The sequence below is a fragment of the Chlorocebus sabaeus genome, chromosome 25 (assembly GCF_047675955.1).
Source record: "Chlorocebus sabaeus isolate Y175 chromosome 25, mChlSab1.0.hap1, whole genome shotgun sequence".
NCBI lineage: Eukaryota > Metazoa > Chordata > Mammalia > Primates > Cercopithecidae > Chlorocebus > Chlorocebus sabaeus.
In genome coordinates, this window is record NC_132928.1 from 43,376,574 (window position 1) to 43,395,542 (window position 18,969).

General features: G+C 34.7%; 1 protein-coding gene across 4 annotated transcripts in view; it reads right to left on the reverse strand.

Moving 5' to 3' along the window:
- The window catches only part of ODR4 (odr-4 GPCR localization factor homolog), a 42,385-nt gene that overhangs the window by 8,432 nt on the left and 14,984 nt on the right, over positions 1 to 18,969 (reverse strand). For all 4 annotated transcript variants that reach the window (XR_012091232.1, XR_012091233.1, XM_007989158.3 and 1 more), the window contains exons 8-12: positions 18,767 to 18,862; positions 16,704 to 16,772; positions 12,199 to 12,327; positions 11,585 to 11,675; positions 4,282 to 4,467 (exon numbers count right to left, since the gene is read on the reverse strand). Coding sequence is in view for 2 of the 4 variants with exons in the window: in XM_007989158.3 (XP_007987349.3) it covers positions 4,282 to 4,467; positions 11,585 to 11,675; positions 12,199 to 12,327; positions 16,704 to 16,772; positions 18,767 to 18,862 (571 nt within the window). In the remaining 2 variants the exon portion in view is untranslated. The remainder of the gene's footprint in view (positions 1 to 4,281; positions 4,468 to 11,584; positions 11,676 to 12,198; positions 12,328 to 16,703; positions 16,773 to 18,766; positions 18,863 to 18,969) is intronic.

Here is an 18,969-nt window from a genome sequence, read left to right on the forward strand (position 1 = left end):
CACTAATCTTGATGGAGTACTTAGGTACTCTTAGGACCTTACTACATTCTCTGCATAACTAATCACGCATATACATTCTATTTTTCCTCTAGGCTTCTAAAGGAAAGCAATCAAGTTATTGATTCATACCTATTATATTGTCTTGAACAGAGCGTAAGCTTAATAAACATCTGATAAATAGACATACTAAATGCTGTAAACTAGATTAAAATTTCTGGGACAACAACTAGTGCTACATATTTTCATATAAAAGACATAATTTCATGTCTTAAATGTTCAATACTCCTGAAAATGTTCTGAACTATACATTCTCAGCCATACATCTATGAATATTATAGCCTTTTTAAACTTTCAACATGTTCAGTATACTATACTACACAAACCTTAAAAACCTTGTCTGTCCAGGCATAAGCTTATAATTTGTCAAGTATAAAATAAATGTGAAAACAAGATGTGCTGTAGTTTCCTAAGAATCATTTATTCAGTATTTATGAATCAGTAACAAATACTTAGGAACACCTACTATGTTTTAGGCACAGATAAATAAATACTCTGCTTACTTTCAAAAATCTTATAGTCTAATGTGAAAGATCAACATTAAATATGCAATTGATGATTTAAATAATTACAAGTATGTAAAGTATTATAGAAGAACAGCATAGAAGAGCGAACTACAAGAAAGTTTAATGAAGGAGTTTACCTAGTTTGAACTAGCCTGAAGTTAGTAAAAACATAGTATCTACACAGACATTTTTTTAAAAACTCTATTGGCTGGGCGTGGTGACTAACACCCGTAATCCCAGCACTTTGGGAGGCTGTGGCGGGTGGATCACGAGGTCAGGAGTTCAAGACCAGCCTGACTAACATGGTGAAACCCCATCTCTACTAACAATGCAAAATTAGCCAGGCTTGGTGGCACACGCCTGTAATCCCAGATACTCAGGAGGCTGAGGTAAGAGAATCGCTTGAGCCTGGGAGGTAGAGGTTTCAGTGAACTGAGAATGCACCTGTGCACTCCAGCCTGCGAGACAGAGCAAGACTCTGACTCAAAAAACAAACAAACAAACAAAAATCTACTTAGCTCCTTGAAGACAGGATCAGCATTTTGTTGTTCTTTGGATCCCAATCCACAGGACTGACAAAATAAATAATTTATTCAGTCAACAAATATCTACTGACAACCTATGACGTGCTAAGGCTAAGCTCTTAGTAAAGTGCTAGAAATATAACAGTAAGCAAGAGAGGCAAAGGCCCTTTTTGCTCTCTCAACAGATGTTTGCTGAAATGCAATGGTTAAATATAATAGTTTCATGAGAATTCAAATTTATTGGGTTTTAGTTTTGGTTTTGGGAGGCTGTCATGCCAGGCTGCCATAGTTACCTCTTAGGAATACATTACAGTAGTCGAAGCTACTTAATTTTTTTTTTTTTTTTTTTTTTTTGGAGACAGGGTCTTACTCTGTCATCCAGGCTCGACTGCAGTGGTGTAAACATGGCCCACTGAAACCTCTACAGCTAATTTTTGTATTCTTATTGTAGAGACATGGTTTCACCATGTTGCTCAAGTTAAATTTTTTTAAATGTCTTAGCAATGTAAAGAAAAAATATTAACCTCTGTTATTAACTGTTCGTTAAAATATAACTTAAAAAGAACTGAATAATATAGTGTTAGTCTATATACTTGTGTTTAACATACAACATGAAATTAAATGAGTTAAAAATACTTAAGAAAGAAACATTTTTAAGATTTTAAAAACCTAGATGAAATGACTCTCCCTATTCTTTTATATCTGACTTTCAAAGTAACTTGTGAATGGGGCAAGTTTTGCATAGAGTGCTACCCTTAGTCATTCTTAGTTTAAGAATGTGATATGCACTAAGAATGTGAGAAGTAATTCGAAAAATTATATATAAACGTGATATATATTTATATTTTATATTTTTATAAGAAAATATTTGTATATATTGTTTATATTGTATTTTACAAACATATTCACATACATAAACATATAAACATGTTTATAAATATAACATATTTATAAACATAAAAATGTTTATATTACACGTTTATATACATGTCTATGTTTATATTATATATAAACATAACATACATTTATATTATATTTTTATAAACATGAGATCCAAGATTCCAGCCAACAAATGAGAAATTATATAGACATAATCTAGATGAAATTAAACCAAGATAATGTAACATCATCCATTTACACTTGAAAATGTTTAAAGGGATGGAATGAAGAACGCCAGGCTAAAATATGCATCTATATCATGGAAAGTAATAGTACTATACTGCATTATTTAGCTCCCACAGAAAGGCAGTAAAACAAAATTTTTAGAAAGAGGCACAGACTCTAAAACCAGACTGCCTAAGTTTAAATTCCAGCTCCACCATTATGAGCGATGTAACTTTGAAAAGTTACCTGGCCTTTCTGAGCCTTAATTCTCTCATCTGGAAAACAGGATTAATAATATTATTTACATCAGAGGGTTGTTATAAGGAATGATAATTTGGTATTTGTAAGACTCTTAAAACTGTGCCTGACAGATATATAAATAATGGCTGATATTAGTTTTAGAGCATTAGCTTCATCAGGGTAACATTTTCAAGAAAGGCAAACCAGAGTATATTTAAGAAGTAATTTTTAATTTTTCTTAGTTACCAACTCTTTGAAAGTGATAGACCTTTTCTTCAGAAAAAAAATCATACAATTACTTTCAAGTGGTTTGTCAACCTTCTAAAAGTTCAGCTCTGACACCAAAGGTTTTGGAGCTCACAGGTTAAAAATTCCTAATCTACCGGAAGGCAAACAAGGTGGTAAGAAAAAAATGTGGTCTGGAAACTGTAATAAAAAGAACAGCTTAAGGTAGATGAGAATATAGGGCTTTGAAATATTTAGAATATAACAGTTGCTCTCAAATTTAAAAGCATGGTCTCAACGAGGAAGTGGTACTCATGTTCTATTGCTGTGTATTACTGAAAGAATAGGTTACAGGGAGGCAGATTGGTATGTAAAATAAAGAAGAATAGAAAGTGAATAGAACTATATCTGCTAGGGACATAGTTTTCAGTACTAACAGGTGAAATTAGGTCAATTCGAATAATCCTACCAACACTATAAGATCTATTCAACAACAGAATGGCTCAAGAACTATTGCTAGGCATTAACGATAGACAAGTGAACAAAACAAACAAAAATCCCTGTCCTCGTGATTCTAAGTTTCATTGGCAGAGATAATGCAGTCACTAACCAGGGAAAATAGATTTTGGAAAGCAGTAAACATTTTTACCAGTCTACTTTCAAAAAGCCGATACTTTCCGTCTGCTACAGTTATATCTTTAAAATTATTAGTTTTCATGGGATTAGAAAGTAGTTGCTTCTTTATTTTAACACCACGTACTGGGTAATTTAGTATATTTTATTTTCCCCACTGAAACAAGCTTATTGCTTTACATCATGATCTGGCATTGCTGAAACTAAAGGGTAGTTTGCAACTAACTTGAGGCAGTTTACTATAGATTTGAAGTTCCCCAATCAAATACTAACTTGACTCACTATAATCTCAAGCGCACTCTGAATCAAACACCCTATTCCTGAAGGGAGAATTAACTATGCGAAGAGGAATAACTAAGAAATCAGAAAAGGAATTTACATATTTATTTATAGACATGTTTTCATACCCTGAACTCACTAGAAACAAAAAGAAAGTGAAACAAAACAAAACAGTCTTCCAAAGTGTAAATTCAAATGTGAAAGTGATGGCTAGGGGAAAAAAAATGTGTTATCAAACCCAGATAGTACAGCAAATCTATGCTCTAGGAAAGTAATCTAATTTCTGGAACTGTCCGTTTTGGTGTAGTATCCCAATTACATGAAAGGGATATTGAAAAAAGGCAAATAATATGGAGAAAATGTTTAGTAAATTAGTGTTTTAAAACTTTCTGTTCTGACATGGTGCTTACTTACCAAGTCTGACATGTAATTTTACCTACTTAATGTTGAACTTGTTTTATTAAGATTTACTTGCTAAGCTTGAAAAATACCTTAGTATCTTAAATTTTGGTAAAATTTCCCAGGAAATACTCACTCTATGTCTAGACATGTAGAAATTAAACATATATTTTAAAATGTCTCAGTTAATATTTTGAAGTGTCAAACAGAATTAGCTTTAAAAAATCTAAAGACATGCCATTTAAACTAGACATCTCATAGGTAAAATCTTAGCTGTAATCTAATCAGATTATTAAATAGCATCATATAATGACCTGTGTTTATTTCCTCTGCAATTTTCAAATCTTCTATTTGAATTGTATGATCCAACATCTCCATAAAATGGTCCCTGATTTCTTCAGCCGGCTCATCATCAAATTTGTAATCACACAACATTACAGTGGATCCAGGAAGGGGAACAAAGACTCGATAAGGGAGGATGTGGAACTCTTTTTCAGAATCTAAAAGGAGAAAAAATATTATGAATATTTAGATAGGTTTGTCACTGGTATCAGTGATACATATTTCAGAAGCACATAAAAAAACTAATAGAAATAAAGCTTAAAAAGGTATTTTTTCATTTTCTAGTTGATCTGGCACAAAACTGCTCTTACCAAATTGTGCTTTACCTCAAAACCCCTGGTCTTTGCAAGAAACCTAAATGATACTCCTATGAAAAACAAATTTATCTCCAGGTGCAGTGGTTCATGCCTGTAATCCCAACACTTTGAGAGGCTGAGGTGGGCAGATCACTTGAGGTCAAGAGTTGGAGACCAACATGGCCAACATGGTGAAATCCCATTTCTACTAAAAATACAAAAATTAGTCAGGCATGGTGGCGGGTGCCTGTAATCCCAGCTACTCAGGAAGCTGAGGCAGGAGAATTTCTTGAACCAGGAGGTGGAGGCTGTGGTGAGCCGAGATTGCACCACTGCACTCCAGCCTGGGCAACAGAGCGAGACTCCATCTCAAAATAAAAATAAAAATAGAATAAACTTATCATTGCCTTCAATGTAAAGATGTTGATTACACATTCTTATATGACCCACTGTCCTATGAAGAACACTCAAGAGACAATTTTGTCCCTAATGTCAGAAACATTGTCCCTCTTGTTTGTTTTACCCTCATAGGCGCTGTACATTTTACAGTTGGTTTTTCTCTTCTTCATCCAAGTTTGGAGCCAAATTACCAGCCACCTTACATCAAGTGCACAGGATCTGATAGAATACATTTTTATACTAATCTCACCATGAATTTCATCTTACTAGATGCAGCCCCCTTCCTATATCAAGCATGTTTAGGACATCTAGTCATACATACATTTTTTGTGTACTAATCTCACCACCAACTCCATTTTGCTTTCTTTAACTTCCCTTTGACTCTTTATTACTAATACTTATTTTCACTTGTTTACTTATGCTTCTTTGTAAAAAGCCTTAAATCATTTTTAGAAAAAAATAAATAGAAGTAAATAATAAATATCTTATTCTTCTTTGAATACTTACAAACTGAAATATATTATTTTCCCTAATTTCTAACATAGTCACTGTTGCATGTAAATGATTACTTTTTAGTTCAACACTACGATTCTTATGAACTATCAGAAAGATAGAAATTTCGTGAAAAGAATGACCTCTTTCAGCCACAGATATGATTAAAAATTTACTAATGTAAAGATCAAGTGGAAAACTAGGGCTTACTTTAATAGTAACCTAGACTTCTTTATCAAGAAACTAGTGGTAACTTTACATAATTACAAACAGAAGATGAGGAACAATGCCTTAAGTGCCACGGGAAATGCAATGGCTTAAACTATGTGTTCCTTCCAGATTCGGTGTATCATCTTGTTTGCACACGAGAACTGGGAGAGAAATTTTACTCTTTGACCAGACTGCCTCCTAGCTGTGGAAGAATAGTACTGCAATTTGTACTGTAGCACAAAAATTATCCACACATTGAAATTAGGACTATATTATTTTATTTTGGGCCACAGTTACTTGAAACAGATTAAATAAAAACTTAAAAATGACTATAATGTGCATGTGCAATTGGCATGCAAAATTTTAAAACCATTTCAAAACTACATCAATTCTTGGTCTATCTGAAAAATAAGCTAAAAAAATTAAACATTAAATAACTGGTTCCAATAAATTTAAATTACTAATTTAAAAAGCACTTATAACTTTCAAATTAAGACGTTAAATTAGTAATTGAGTATCTAAATAAGACTCGTTTTCTGTTGGTCTGAGGTTTAAATGGGAGGAGAAATCTTTTTGAAAAGACACATCTCAAAAAGCATTCAAAAGCAGAATCCTTTAGGAATATCCTCATGTCACAGTATTTAGTTCAAAATTATCTGAATAAATTCAAAACAAATAAAAAACTAAATTTAAGCCAATATAATAAGAATTGGGTTTCTATTGGTCAAATGTCCTAGCTGGTATCACAGTACTATAGAAGCTTTTAATTTATTTATGTATTTATTTTTTATAGAAACTATTTTAGAACAGGTGATAGCAGAGCTGAAGATTAAAGGACAGGAGGACATCTGCATAAAGGGATAGGAAAAGTGTTATTCAGAGAGTGGAATTATGGGCACAGGCAAAGAGAATTACAAATGTTCTGGGAAGACAGTGGAGTTTGGTATAGAGGATACTGATGTAGGGATGGGCAAAGGTAAGAGGTTTCATAACTGATGACCTCCATTTTCACAATGAGTAGGTCATGTATGACAGTAAGTTGAGCAGGATCAAATGAAGACTTAAAACAGTGAAGAAGGCTTAGGCTATATCTTAAGAGGAATCAAAGAGGAAGATCACAACAAGTATAAGGATTAATTGGAGGGTGTTTTTGTTTTGTTTTGTTTACTTTAAACTGACATTGACATACTAAGTTCTTTTATCTGGATAGCCAAAATTAAAAGCCTAGGTTTACTTCAGAGATCAGAAATAGAAAGTTATAATGTCCTTTACAGACTTCCACATGCATGCAAAAATACTCTAATTCAGGTTAATTTTATGGCATACGTTCTACATTTTACTGTATTACAGCATCTATAAGATCTTACCAGTATATAAGAAAATTAAGCTAAGTAAAATGAGGACAAAATCTAAAATCTAACAATTTGGTGTATAAATTCAACATCAGAATTTAATTTATTTATGCTTGAGAGGATGGATAACTCATTCTCCATGATGATTAGTTTATATTACATGCTTGTATCAAAACATCTCATATACCTCATATATATATATATATATCTACTATATATCCACAAAAGTTAAAAATTAAAATTTTAAAGAATTTACATTTATTTATATTATCACACTTACAATGTATTCTTTTATCTTGATACCTAAGATCAAATAATACATTGTTGGAATAATTATCCTGTTACTAAAGTGTTGAATATATATTTACATCTTATTTCTGTTTGAGATATGCTAAATTTCCCAAAAATTGAAGTTAAGACATTTTAAAGACAATTAACATAAGTAGTTCTCCTTCACTATCTCCAACATGGTATTAAAACCACTTGCTGAGGGCTTGGCTTAAATCAATTTTATTAGGGGCCTTACAAACATCATCTCATTTAATCTTGCAGCCTCAAAAAGTAGCTACCATAATTCCTGTTTTATATATAAGAAAATAGGGCCATTCATAGTGGCTCATGCCTATAATTCCCAGTGCTTTGGGAATTATAGGTTTAATTTATAAATTAAAGATTTATATGCTTAAATCATTTTTAGAAAAAAATAAATCTAAATAAATTAAATAAATATCTCATTCTTCTTTGAATACTTACAAACTGGAATATATTATTTCTCCTAATTTCTAATATAGTCACTGTTGCATGTAAATAAATAATCACTTTTAAGTTCAACACTATGATTCTTATGAACTATCAGAAAGATAGAAATTTTGTGAAAAGAATGACCTCTTTCAGCAACAGATACGATTAAAAAGTTACTTGGGGCCAGGAATCTGAGACCACCTGGACAACATAACAAGGCCCCATCTCTACAAAAAAGTGAAAATTAAAAGATTACCCAGGCATACTGCCATGCACCTGTAGTCCCAGCTACCTGGGAGGCTGAGGGAGGAGGATCCCTTACAGCCGGGAGTTCAAAGCTGTATTTAGCTATGATCATACGTGTGCACAGCCATGGGACTACAGCCTGGCCAACACAGCAAAGACTCTGTCTCTACAAAAAAGTTAAAAAAAAAAAAAATCAGCCAGGTGTGGTGGCCCTTGCCTGTAGTCCCAGCTACTCAGGAGGCTGAGGCAGGAGGACTGCTTAGGACCAAGGCTGCAGTGAGCTATAACTGCATTATTGCATTCCAGGCTGGGTGACAGAGAGAGACCCTCTCATTAAAAAAAAAAAAAAAAAAAAAAGGAAGGAAGGAAGAGGAGGAGAAGAGAGGGGAGAGGAGAGAGGAGACGAGAGAGGAGAGGAGAGACAGAGGAGAGAGGAGAGGAGAGGGAGAGGAGAGGGAGAGGAGAAGAGAAGAGAGGGTAGGAGAGGAGAGAGGAGAGGAGAGGAGGGGGGGAGGGGAGGGAAGGGAAGGGAAGGAAGGAAGGAAGGAAGGAAGGAAGGAAGGAAGGAAGGAAGGAAGGAAGGGAGGGAGGATCCCTATAAAGTCATTTGTCTGAGGTTACCCCGCTAGCAGCAGAATAGACATGGAACCCAAGAATCTCAAAGTCTTTGCAGAAAGAAAGGAAGAAGAAAGACAGAAAGAAAAAAAAGACAGAAAGAAAACAAGAAGAAATAGAAAACCTGAACAGACTAATAAAAAAATCACATGATTGAATTAGTAATGAAAAATTTCCAAACAAAGAAAACTCCAAGACTGGATGGTTTTACCAATGATTTATACCGAACCTTTAAAAAAGAAATAATACCAATTATTCTCAAACTATTACAAAAAAAGGAAGCACAGAGAACTCTTAACTCATTCTATGAGATCAGCATAACCTTAATAACAAAACCAAAGACACAAAAAAGAAAACTACACAATATCCCCAATGAACACAGACACAAAAATCCTCATCAAAATACTAGCAAACCAAATGCAACAGTACATCAAAAAGATAATACATGATAATCAAGTTGGATTTACTCCAGAGATTCAAGGATGATCCAACATATAAAAGCGAATAATGTGATACATCACATCAAAAGAATGTCAAAACCTATGTGATCATAGAAAGAGGGAGAGAGAGGAGAGAGGAGAGGAACAAAGAAGGAAGGAGAAAGAGAAAGAGGAAGGGAGGGAGGGAAAGAGGGAAGGAAAGAGGGAAGGAGGGAACGAAGGAAGGAAGGAAGGAAGGAAGGAAGGAAGGAAGGAACGAAGGAAGGAAGGAAGGAACGAAGGAAGGAAGGAAGGAAGGAAGGAAGGAAGGAAGGAGGAAGGAAGGAAGGAAGGAAGGAAGGAAGGAAGGAAGGAAGGAAGGAAGGCAGGCAGGCAGGCAGGCAGGCGGGCAGGCAGGCAGGCAAAATTCAATGCCTATAAAGTCGTTTGCCTAAGGTCACTCTGCTAGGAGCAGAATAAACACAGAACCTGAGAACTTCAAAGTCTTTACTCTTTCCACCAAACTACAGTCTGTGCTCTTCACACAGGTCCCAAGGCCACCCAATTACCAGTAAAAACTTTTTCACTTTTTAAAAATTTAGGATTAGGCTATAACATTAACTGCTACATGCATCAAGTTTAACGTAAGAACAGTACAACTGCTGTTAGGGGCCATTAATTTTATTAATTGAACATCAGCAAAAATTTCAAAATACTAACTGAACATGAAAGAATACCATGATAGCCATATAATACCACTTTTATAAAGGATTTTTAAATAGAAAAGAGTATACTAATGTGTCTGATTAGGTAGATCTTTAACATTAATGGTGGATACATCCCCATACCCTGAAAATCCTGAAACTCGCTATGCAGCTATAGCATACACTGTTGCTCAGAAAGTGAAGCAATGATTTCCACCACAGGAGTTACCACAAACTCAAAGTCAAATTGCAAAAACAAAGCCACACTGACATGGGGCTGCTAGACTGACGGACCATGTGAACAGGTCCCACATACTGCCCTTCCAAAACTCTATCCAATTGTTTCATGTAAGAGTCAAATAAAATTATAAATTATTAGTAAATGGAACTTTAGAATTGTGAATTAAGGGAAGGATAAACGTTAAATCTGGCATCCGTAGAATCTAGCATACTAGGAATATAAAAAAAGATTATAATTAGTCCATCAAACTTAATATACTAGCTATCAGTAGCACTAAAAGAAGTTGGTTAAATAGAGGAGCTGTGTTTTCATACAAACATAAAAATATTCCCTTCAAAAGCTAATGTGGACCAAGCGTGGCGGCTCATGCCTGTAATTGCAGCACTTTGGGAGGCCGGGGTGGGTGGATCACCTGAGGTCAGGAGTTCAAGACCAGCATGGCCAACATGGTGAAACCCTGTCTCTACTAAAAATACAAAAATTAGCCAGCTGTGGTGGCGGGCGCCTGTAATCTCAGCTACTCGGGAGGCTGAGGCAGGAGAATTGCTGGACCCGAAGCTAATATGAATGTTTCAATTATGTACATATCTAAATGTGAATCTCAAATCCAGTGACACTGGAATAATAAGAATGGGGAGATGATGACGTAGCTTTAAAAAGTGTACTCAGTATTTGAATTTGCTTTTGATTAAAAAAATTTTTAATACCAATTACTGCGATGGTATAAATTGTTGTTTCCCAAAAGTTGCAATCGTTATTAAAGGGTAAGATACTGTGACTCAACCTTTTTTAAACCTAATGAAGTCTGTTAGAGTAATAACAGAGAAGCATATAAACTCATGTAGTTTATGTAAATAGTACCTATTAAAGGACCTATTATATAGTATTAAACACTAATAAATAATATTTTGATTATGGCTAAATTATTTAAAATACTCATAGATATTAACAAAAAATATTAACTTTAAAATGTCAACAAGGTTTACTCATTCTGGCAGGAGAAGTTCACTTGGAATTAATTTTTTAAAAAATCCTCCCTGAAATTGTTAAGTGTCAACAAATTTGCTAAATTTGATAAAGTGTTCAAAAACATTTTTCTAGAGTCAAGCATGGTGGCTCACACCTGTAATCCCAGCACTTTGGGAAGCCAAGGACGGTGGATCACTTTAGTTCAGGAGTTTGAGACCTGGGCAACACGGCGAAACCCTGTCTCTAAAAAATACTAAAAATTAGCCAGGCATCATGGCATATGCTTGCAGGCCCACGTACTAGGGAGGTTGAGGTAGGAGGACTGCTTGAGCCCAAGAGGCTGAGGCTTCAGATGAGCCCTGACTGCACCACGGCACTCCAGCCTGGGCAACACAGTGAGACTCTGTCTCAAAAAAAAAAAAAATTTTTTTCTGAGCAGCAACTGAAAAATGTTCATCCAATGAAAAACATGATACACTGTTTGAAAACATAGATAGGTAGCTATAAAAGATGATGTATTTGCTATATCTTGATATCTTATTACTATATCAGTCGAAGTTAGGCAAAAAAGTACTTATTTTATACTCATAACTTTTTTTTCTGGAATTTCATTCAAAAGCAGATCCTCAAATAGTATTTCACAACGATCAGCAACTGTGTTCAATATATCCCTCTTTACTGCCTACAGGGAAAAACACACAAAAACAGAGTAAGAAATAAAATACTTTGGATTGACATTATTTAACTAACAAAAAAACATAATTTGCTTTCCAGTACAATCATGCCCACTAAATAACTGATACATCATTCAATGTTTTATTTCCACTTATTTAGCACACTTATTAACAAATGTATAGTTTAATGACAAATTTGCCTAGACCATATCTAAATAATTAAAACCAAATAAATGAATAAAGTTTCACACCTAAAAAAATAATTGCAGTGTTCCAAATTAGATACTAATATGTACAACTGTAGAACACTTACTAAACTTGTATAGCCATCATTTTTAAAAAGGCACAAAACAGATCCTCTACATATGAAAATCTTGACACCAGTTATGTGGTACATTTGGACTGTACAATAGGCCATTATCAGTTAAAATCAAATGAATAATTATAAAATATAAGATTAAAAAAAGGTAAAATTTTAGGTTTTTGTTAATAGTTAACATGTTTTCATTCGCTAGTTATTCCTTTTTGTACCTGCACAGCATCTTTAACTTTGGGTTTACTGCTGTGGATATAAGCTCTGCATTTCACAGTACCCTTAAGGTTTACAGAACCGCTACATATCTGGACTGTGGCTGTGGATCTGTGGTCTGAATTCAGGAGCTGAAAGACAAAATCTGTTTAAGTTCTAACAGCCAACAATGATTAACTACAGGAAATACTTAAACATTATATTAGAGATTTTATGAAGACAGAAGAAAGTTTCGACTGAGCCAAGCATTTGAAATTATTTGCCGCAAATTATTTAAAGGCCTTCATATTTGTTTTTATAAGTTATATATTATTTTCCAGGCACTTTGAAAGTATACTGAAGTTAAACACAACTACATCTAAATTTTTCTAACATAACCATCTAAAATGGTTCAATATTCACTCAATATGTTCCTAAAAATATATTATTTGCAAATTACTCACATCAGTACTGTGATGATTAAAAGATGTACAAAGGCCGGGCGCAGTGGCTCAAGCCTGTAATCCCAGCACTTTGGGAGGCCGAGACGGGCGGATGACGAGGTCAGGAGATCAAGACCATCCTGGCTAACACGGTGAAACCCCGTCTCTACTAAAAAATACAAAAAACTAGCCGGGCGAGGTGGCGGGCGTCTGTAGTCCCAGCTACACAGGAGGCTGAGGCAGGAGAATGGCGTAAACCCGGGAGGCGGAGCTTGCAGTGAGCTGAGATCCGGCCACTGCACTCCAGCCCGGGCGACAGAGCGAGACTCCGTCTCAAAAAAAAAAAAAAAAAAAGATGTACAAAGACATGATGTAGTAGATGTAAGTTGTGCAATGCAAAATAAGTTCAACAATAACAAAGTGGGATGTGAGAACTATGGTAAAACCATAAGCAATGCACAGACACATATATTTACACACTTTCAACCAAAAGCTTTCATAGACTAAAAGTAATGCTATGCTCCAGAGCAAAACTGAAACAAGTCAACTATGCCTGCTATCAGAAAATGGTATCAGTGGTCGTAAGCAGTCACTTTCATCTCACAGTCCCATCCTCTTCAGTCTAAGGCATGCCAGTGCTCTTGTTTGGTTTTCAGGTGTTTCACATATATTTTCAACCTCATCATCTTAATAAGTGCCAAAAACAAGGATAGTATCAAAATAGTTAAAGTACTACAGGTACTTTAACTTTAAAGTAACTTTAAAGTACTACATCCCTATTCCGAAAATCCTGAATGCTCCAAGATCCAAAACTCATTGAGCACCAATGTGATGCTCAAAGGAAACACTAATTAGAGCATATAAGATTTTAGATTTTTGGATTAGAGATGCTCAACTGGTATGTACTCTGCAAATATTACAAAATCTAAAACAATCCCAAACCCAAAACACTTCTGGTCCTAAGAAGTGTTTCAAATAAGGCACACTCAACCTGTAATAGAGGCTCATAATAATGGAAACAAAAAATCATGATTTAAAAAGATAACCAAAAAATTGAAATGGTAAGGAAGTAATTTATGTTCTAAGAACACTTGGAGTATAAGTCATCCAACAACGAAATCAATTCTGAAGAACAAGAGTCAAATTACACAACTTGTGAAAAGTGCTTTGTGCCTATCTGCTTACGCAATCAGGAATAAATGCGGAAAAATAATGAAGAGTAGAATATTTAAATGCATAGCTATCAAAAGAGCATTATTTGATGTCTAGTGTAATTCAGGCAATATCTAAGGTAATGTAAACCTTCTAGGTGTTGTTAAACAATTTAAACTCTAACATGGTCAAGGACTTGTTGATAAAAAATTAGCCACAGAACACACAGCTCCAAAGGTCCTGGGTCCATTCAAAAATGGCTATCATCAAATCAAGCAGCAGTCTGACCAAGCTGATACGATATCTGGAATAAGCTTCCATATGACACATGTAGAGTTCACTGATACATCAATAAGGTGGGGTTGGAGGAGGAATAACAGGCTTCCTCTATCTACTCCATAAATTTTTACTGTAGACAAAACTACTCTAAAAAGAATGCCCTATTTTACATATTTAATATATAACACATTTACATATTAGTATATGTAAATATTTGTGTGTGTGTGTATATACATCTATCGAGCTAGCTACCTATTTATCTATCTATATTTAATTAGGGCACTGTTTTCCAAAATAGACTAGACTATTAAAGATCATATACACACATATTAAAGAAAAGAGGTATTTTTTGGTTGGTTGGTCGGTTTTGTTTTGTTTGAGGCAGGGTCTCGTTCTGTCGTCCACCCTAGAGTGCAGTGGTGCTATCACAGCTCACTGCAGCCTCAAGATCCTAGGCTCAATCGATCCTCCCACCTTCGCCTCCCGAGTAGCTGGGACTACAGGCACACACCATCACCCCCAGTTAATTTTTGTATTTTTTGTAGAGACAGGGTTTCACTTGTTGCTCAGACTCATCTTGAACTCCTAGGCTCAAGCGATTACCCTGCCTAGGTCTCCCAAAATTGCTGGGATTACAGGCATGAGCTACCATGCTCAGCCAGGAAAAGTTTTAAAGAATATAAGGTCTGACTCATTCCTTTTAGGTGGAAATGTAAACCAGTTGGGGTCTACAAATGTAAACTCCTCTTGATTACCTGGACTTAGGAATAACCTGGCTGACAAACAGCCTTTAGGTAAAGGAACTTCTGTGATGCTAACATGGTATTTGAAAAAGAGAAGATTCCCCATTTCTATGAGAACCAAATGAAATCTTACACAAGTAATGGCATTTGGGCTAGATCTTAATGTACTGATAGGATTTTGACAGTTTGGGTGACAGAGAAAAGAGCAAAGACATAACACATAGTTCAGGAAATACAGAGTTTTAAAGGTACAGCAAGCACACATCTAGAAAATAAGAGCTAGAAAGAAAGAACAAAAAGGTATGTTGAAGCTATGAAGAACCCTGAGTTGGACTTCTCTAACTAGTCAGTACAGAACACTTAAGAAATTTTGAGCAAGAAGAATAATATAATCAGTGTCTGGCCATTGTACAAACTCAATAAATACTTCTTGAAAAAAATTAATAACTGAACATAAACTATGATTCAGAAATGATCATCTGAGTGTATAAACAGGATAGAGTAGATAAATGGAAAGTATTTCAAGAGATATACTAACAAAGGTAGAAGGGTTTTTAGAGAAACAATCAGTTTGGACAAGAATGTATAGATGAAGAGAGACCAGTTAAGGGTTACTTGTGCTAATTTAGGTAAACTAATAGTGTCGTAAGGCTAATAACAGCAGGACTGTATGAAAAATAAAAGAAAAGCTTAATACTACAAATAAGGAATCAATGAGACTTAACTGGGAGAAAAGTGGCAATAAGTACTGACTACTTATTGTATATTAGTCACTTCAAAATTTCCAGTTAAGTGATCGGTGGAGTGACTGCCAAAAATATACTATATAATATTACAATAAATTATCTCATGAGATTATCTTTCATTCATCTCTCTATATTCCCACACTCTATATATCTCCCAACTACAATTTTATACTATTAATAAAATAATCTTAACCAAATTGTTTAATAAACCATGTAGTAAGCCTAACTAGTGAAGAGCACATAAGTAGAGGAATAGCCAGCCTCAAAACAAAGGACACTTCTAAAATCAAGACAAAGTAGAAAATCAAGACTAAAATACTTCTAAGGTATTGAAAAATGAAATTGAGAACTCACATTGAGTGGCATAAGTCCAAAGACAATTTACTAATGCTCTATTGCTACACACAGAAAAAGAAGAAACTAAAACATCCTCAAATGCCAAATTGCTTTTTAATTCTATTCTATTCAGTTCAAAAAAAGACAAGTCCTGAGAGTACTTCTATTTCAAAATTCAGTATAATATTGAAATAAAGTTTCCTACAAACACGCGTGTGCTATTTTATACCCCTGTCTGTTCTTTAGGATAATTTCAAGTAGGATTAAAATCAAAGGCATGTATATTTTTAGGAGTAATTAGTGGCTTTAACTTTTTATTCTTCAAGATATCCAACTTTTAAATTTTCGAAAAGATGTGTAAATTAATGCAACCATACAGAAATATAAAACTTGCTAATACTTTGTAATTTTTATCAAATCAAGGGGTATAAATCTAATAAATCTACTTGAAATTAAGCATATGAAAACTCTTTGCACCTCTGTATACACATCTTTTACTTTTAAGTTGTTAAAATTGCAACTTTTAACTATAAAAGCTACAACCCAAAATATTTACACACATGCATACATATCACGTATGTATGTATATGTACATATTTTTTTCAACTGCTATTGATGTTAAAATTTTAATATCCTTAAGGCAAAAAACCCAAACAGGTTTTATTAAAATGACGTTTCTTGGGAATAACCTTCCTATAACCAGCCATTTCATACAGTCTCTTACAGCTCTAAAATCCTTTTATTCTCTAACGAGAAACATAAAAACAGAAAGTTTCATTATGGTTAGTCTAATAAATACTTTAAATAAGTGGTATTTTAAAATATTTACCAACTGCGTTAGCACTCTGACATCAAAAGAATGACTAGTTGCTTGAGTATTTCCTCTAGAAGATTTTTTCTGAAAAAACACAAAAGTTAAAAAGTCAAATTGTTAAGACTATAGAAAAAAAGACAACTTAGACTATTGTAGATGTACTAAGTAACTTAGAAAAAACAAGTCTTTTAATTATTTTAATTTAGTTTTTTACATAGATATTACTTTATGTATTCTGGATCAATGTGCAGTCTTTAAAACAATTAATTCCATGCTTTCATTCCTCTAAAGCAACAACTGGCAAACCATTGCCTGTGGGCAAATACCCACATTGCTACCTGTCTTTGTAAATAAAGTTTTACTGGTATGCAACCAGGATCATTCACTTACGTATATCTCCTGTAGCTGCTTTAATGCTACACAGTAGAGATAAAAATACAGACTGTGAAATCTAAATATGTATTATTTTTCTCTTCACATAAAGTTTGCTGATCCCTGCTTTGAAAAGGGAGGGATCACAGAAGTTCTGCTTCCTTCAAGTCAAAGCTATTTTAGAAGCCTCTATAGACTTCTCTTATAAAATGGCCATAGCTTTTGAACTGCCATGAGGGCAGAACAACATGTGGCCTTTGGTTGCAGGTCAGCAATTTGCAATTTGGAAATTAAATGAAATTCAGATGACACTCCCATAAGTTTCAGGATTTCAATTACATCATTTTCTCTTTTTTTCTTGGACTTACTTATTTTTTAACTTATAAGTTCATCAGTACATGTGCAGGTTTGTTACATAAGTAAATTTGAGTCATAGGGGTTTGATATGCAGATTATTTCATCACCCAGGTATCAAACCTAGTACCCATTAGTTATTTTTCCTGATTCTCTCCTTCTCCCTCCTCCCACCCTCTACCTTCCGATAGGCTCCAGTGTGTGTTTTTCCCCCCTATGTGTCCATGTGTTTTCGTTGTTTCGCTCCCACTTATAAGTCAGAACATATGGTATTTGGTTTTCTGTTCCTCTGCTAGTTTTCTTTTTTTCCTTTTCTTGTATTTTGAAATGGAGTCTCATTCTGTAGCCCAAGGCTGGAGTGCAGTGGCAGGATCTCAGCTCAATGCAACCTCCACCTCCCAGGTTCAAGCGATGCTTCTGTTTCAGCCTCCCGAGTAGCTGCGATTACAGGCAGCTGCCACCACACCCGGCTAACTTTTGTACTTTTAGTAGAGATAGGGTTTCACCATGCTGACCAGGCTGATCTTGAACTCCTGACCTCAAGTGATCCACCCACCTCAGCCCCTCCAAAGTGCTGGGATTACAGATGTGAGCCACCACGCCTGGCCCCTGCACTAGTTTTCTAAGGATAATGGCCTCCATCTCCACTCATGTTCCTGCAAAGGACATGATCTCATTCTTTTTTTTACAGCTGCATAGTATTCCATGGTGTGTACATACCACATTTTCATTATCCAGTCTATCATTGATGCGCATTTAGGTTGATTCCACGTCTTTGCTATTGTGAACAGTGCTGCAGTGAACGTAATGTATGCATGTGTCTTTACAATAAAACAATTTATATCCCTTTGGGTGTACAGCCAGTAATAGGATTGCTGGATCAAATGGTATCCTTGTTTTTAGGTCTTTGAGGAATCACCACACTGCCTTCCACAATGGTTGAACTTATTTATACTCCCACCAACAGTGTGTAAGCATTCCTTTTTCTCTGCAGCCTTACCAGCATCTGTTATTTTTTGACTTTTTAATAACAGCCATTCTGACTGGTGTGAGATGGTATCTCACTGTGGTTTTCATTTGCATTTCTCTAATGATCAGTAATGCTGAGCTCTTTTTCATACGATTCTTGGTTGCATGTATGTCTTCTTTTGAAAAGTGTCTGTTCATGTCCTTTGCCTACTTTTTAATGGGGCTGTTTTTCTAAGAAAAACATTTGCCCTTTATTTTAAAAGAAATTATAAATGAGAGGTAGATGAAATCAGTTTTCTTGTAGGCAAGGACTAAAAATAAGTCATCTTTTATTTTTCCTTAAGCATTAACAATTTAATAAGATGATTTTTCTCTTAACTCACCTGTCCTTCTAATAGGTCACAATCTTCATCTTTAACTTGTCCGTTAATCAAATAAACACCATTTTCTATTTCCTTGGCCCAGCGTGTAAGTCCATTCTTAAGAGAAACACAACATGGAAATCTTTCAGATTTCCTATCTCAATTAAACTTCCTATAATCTACTTTTTTCACCTAATAAACTGAAATATTAAAATCCCTAAAAG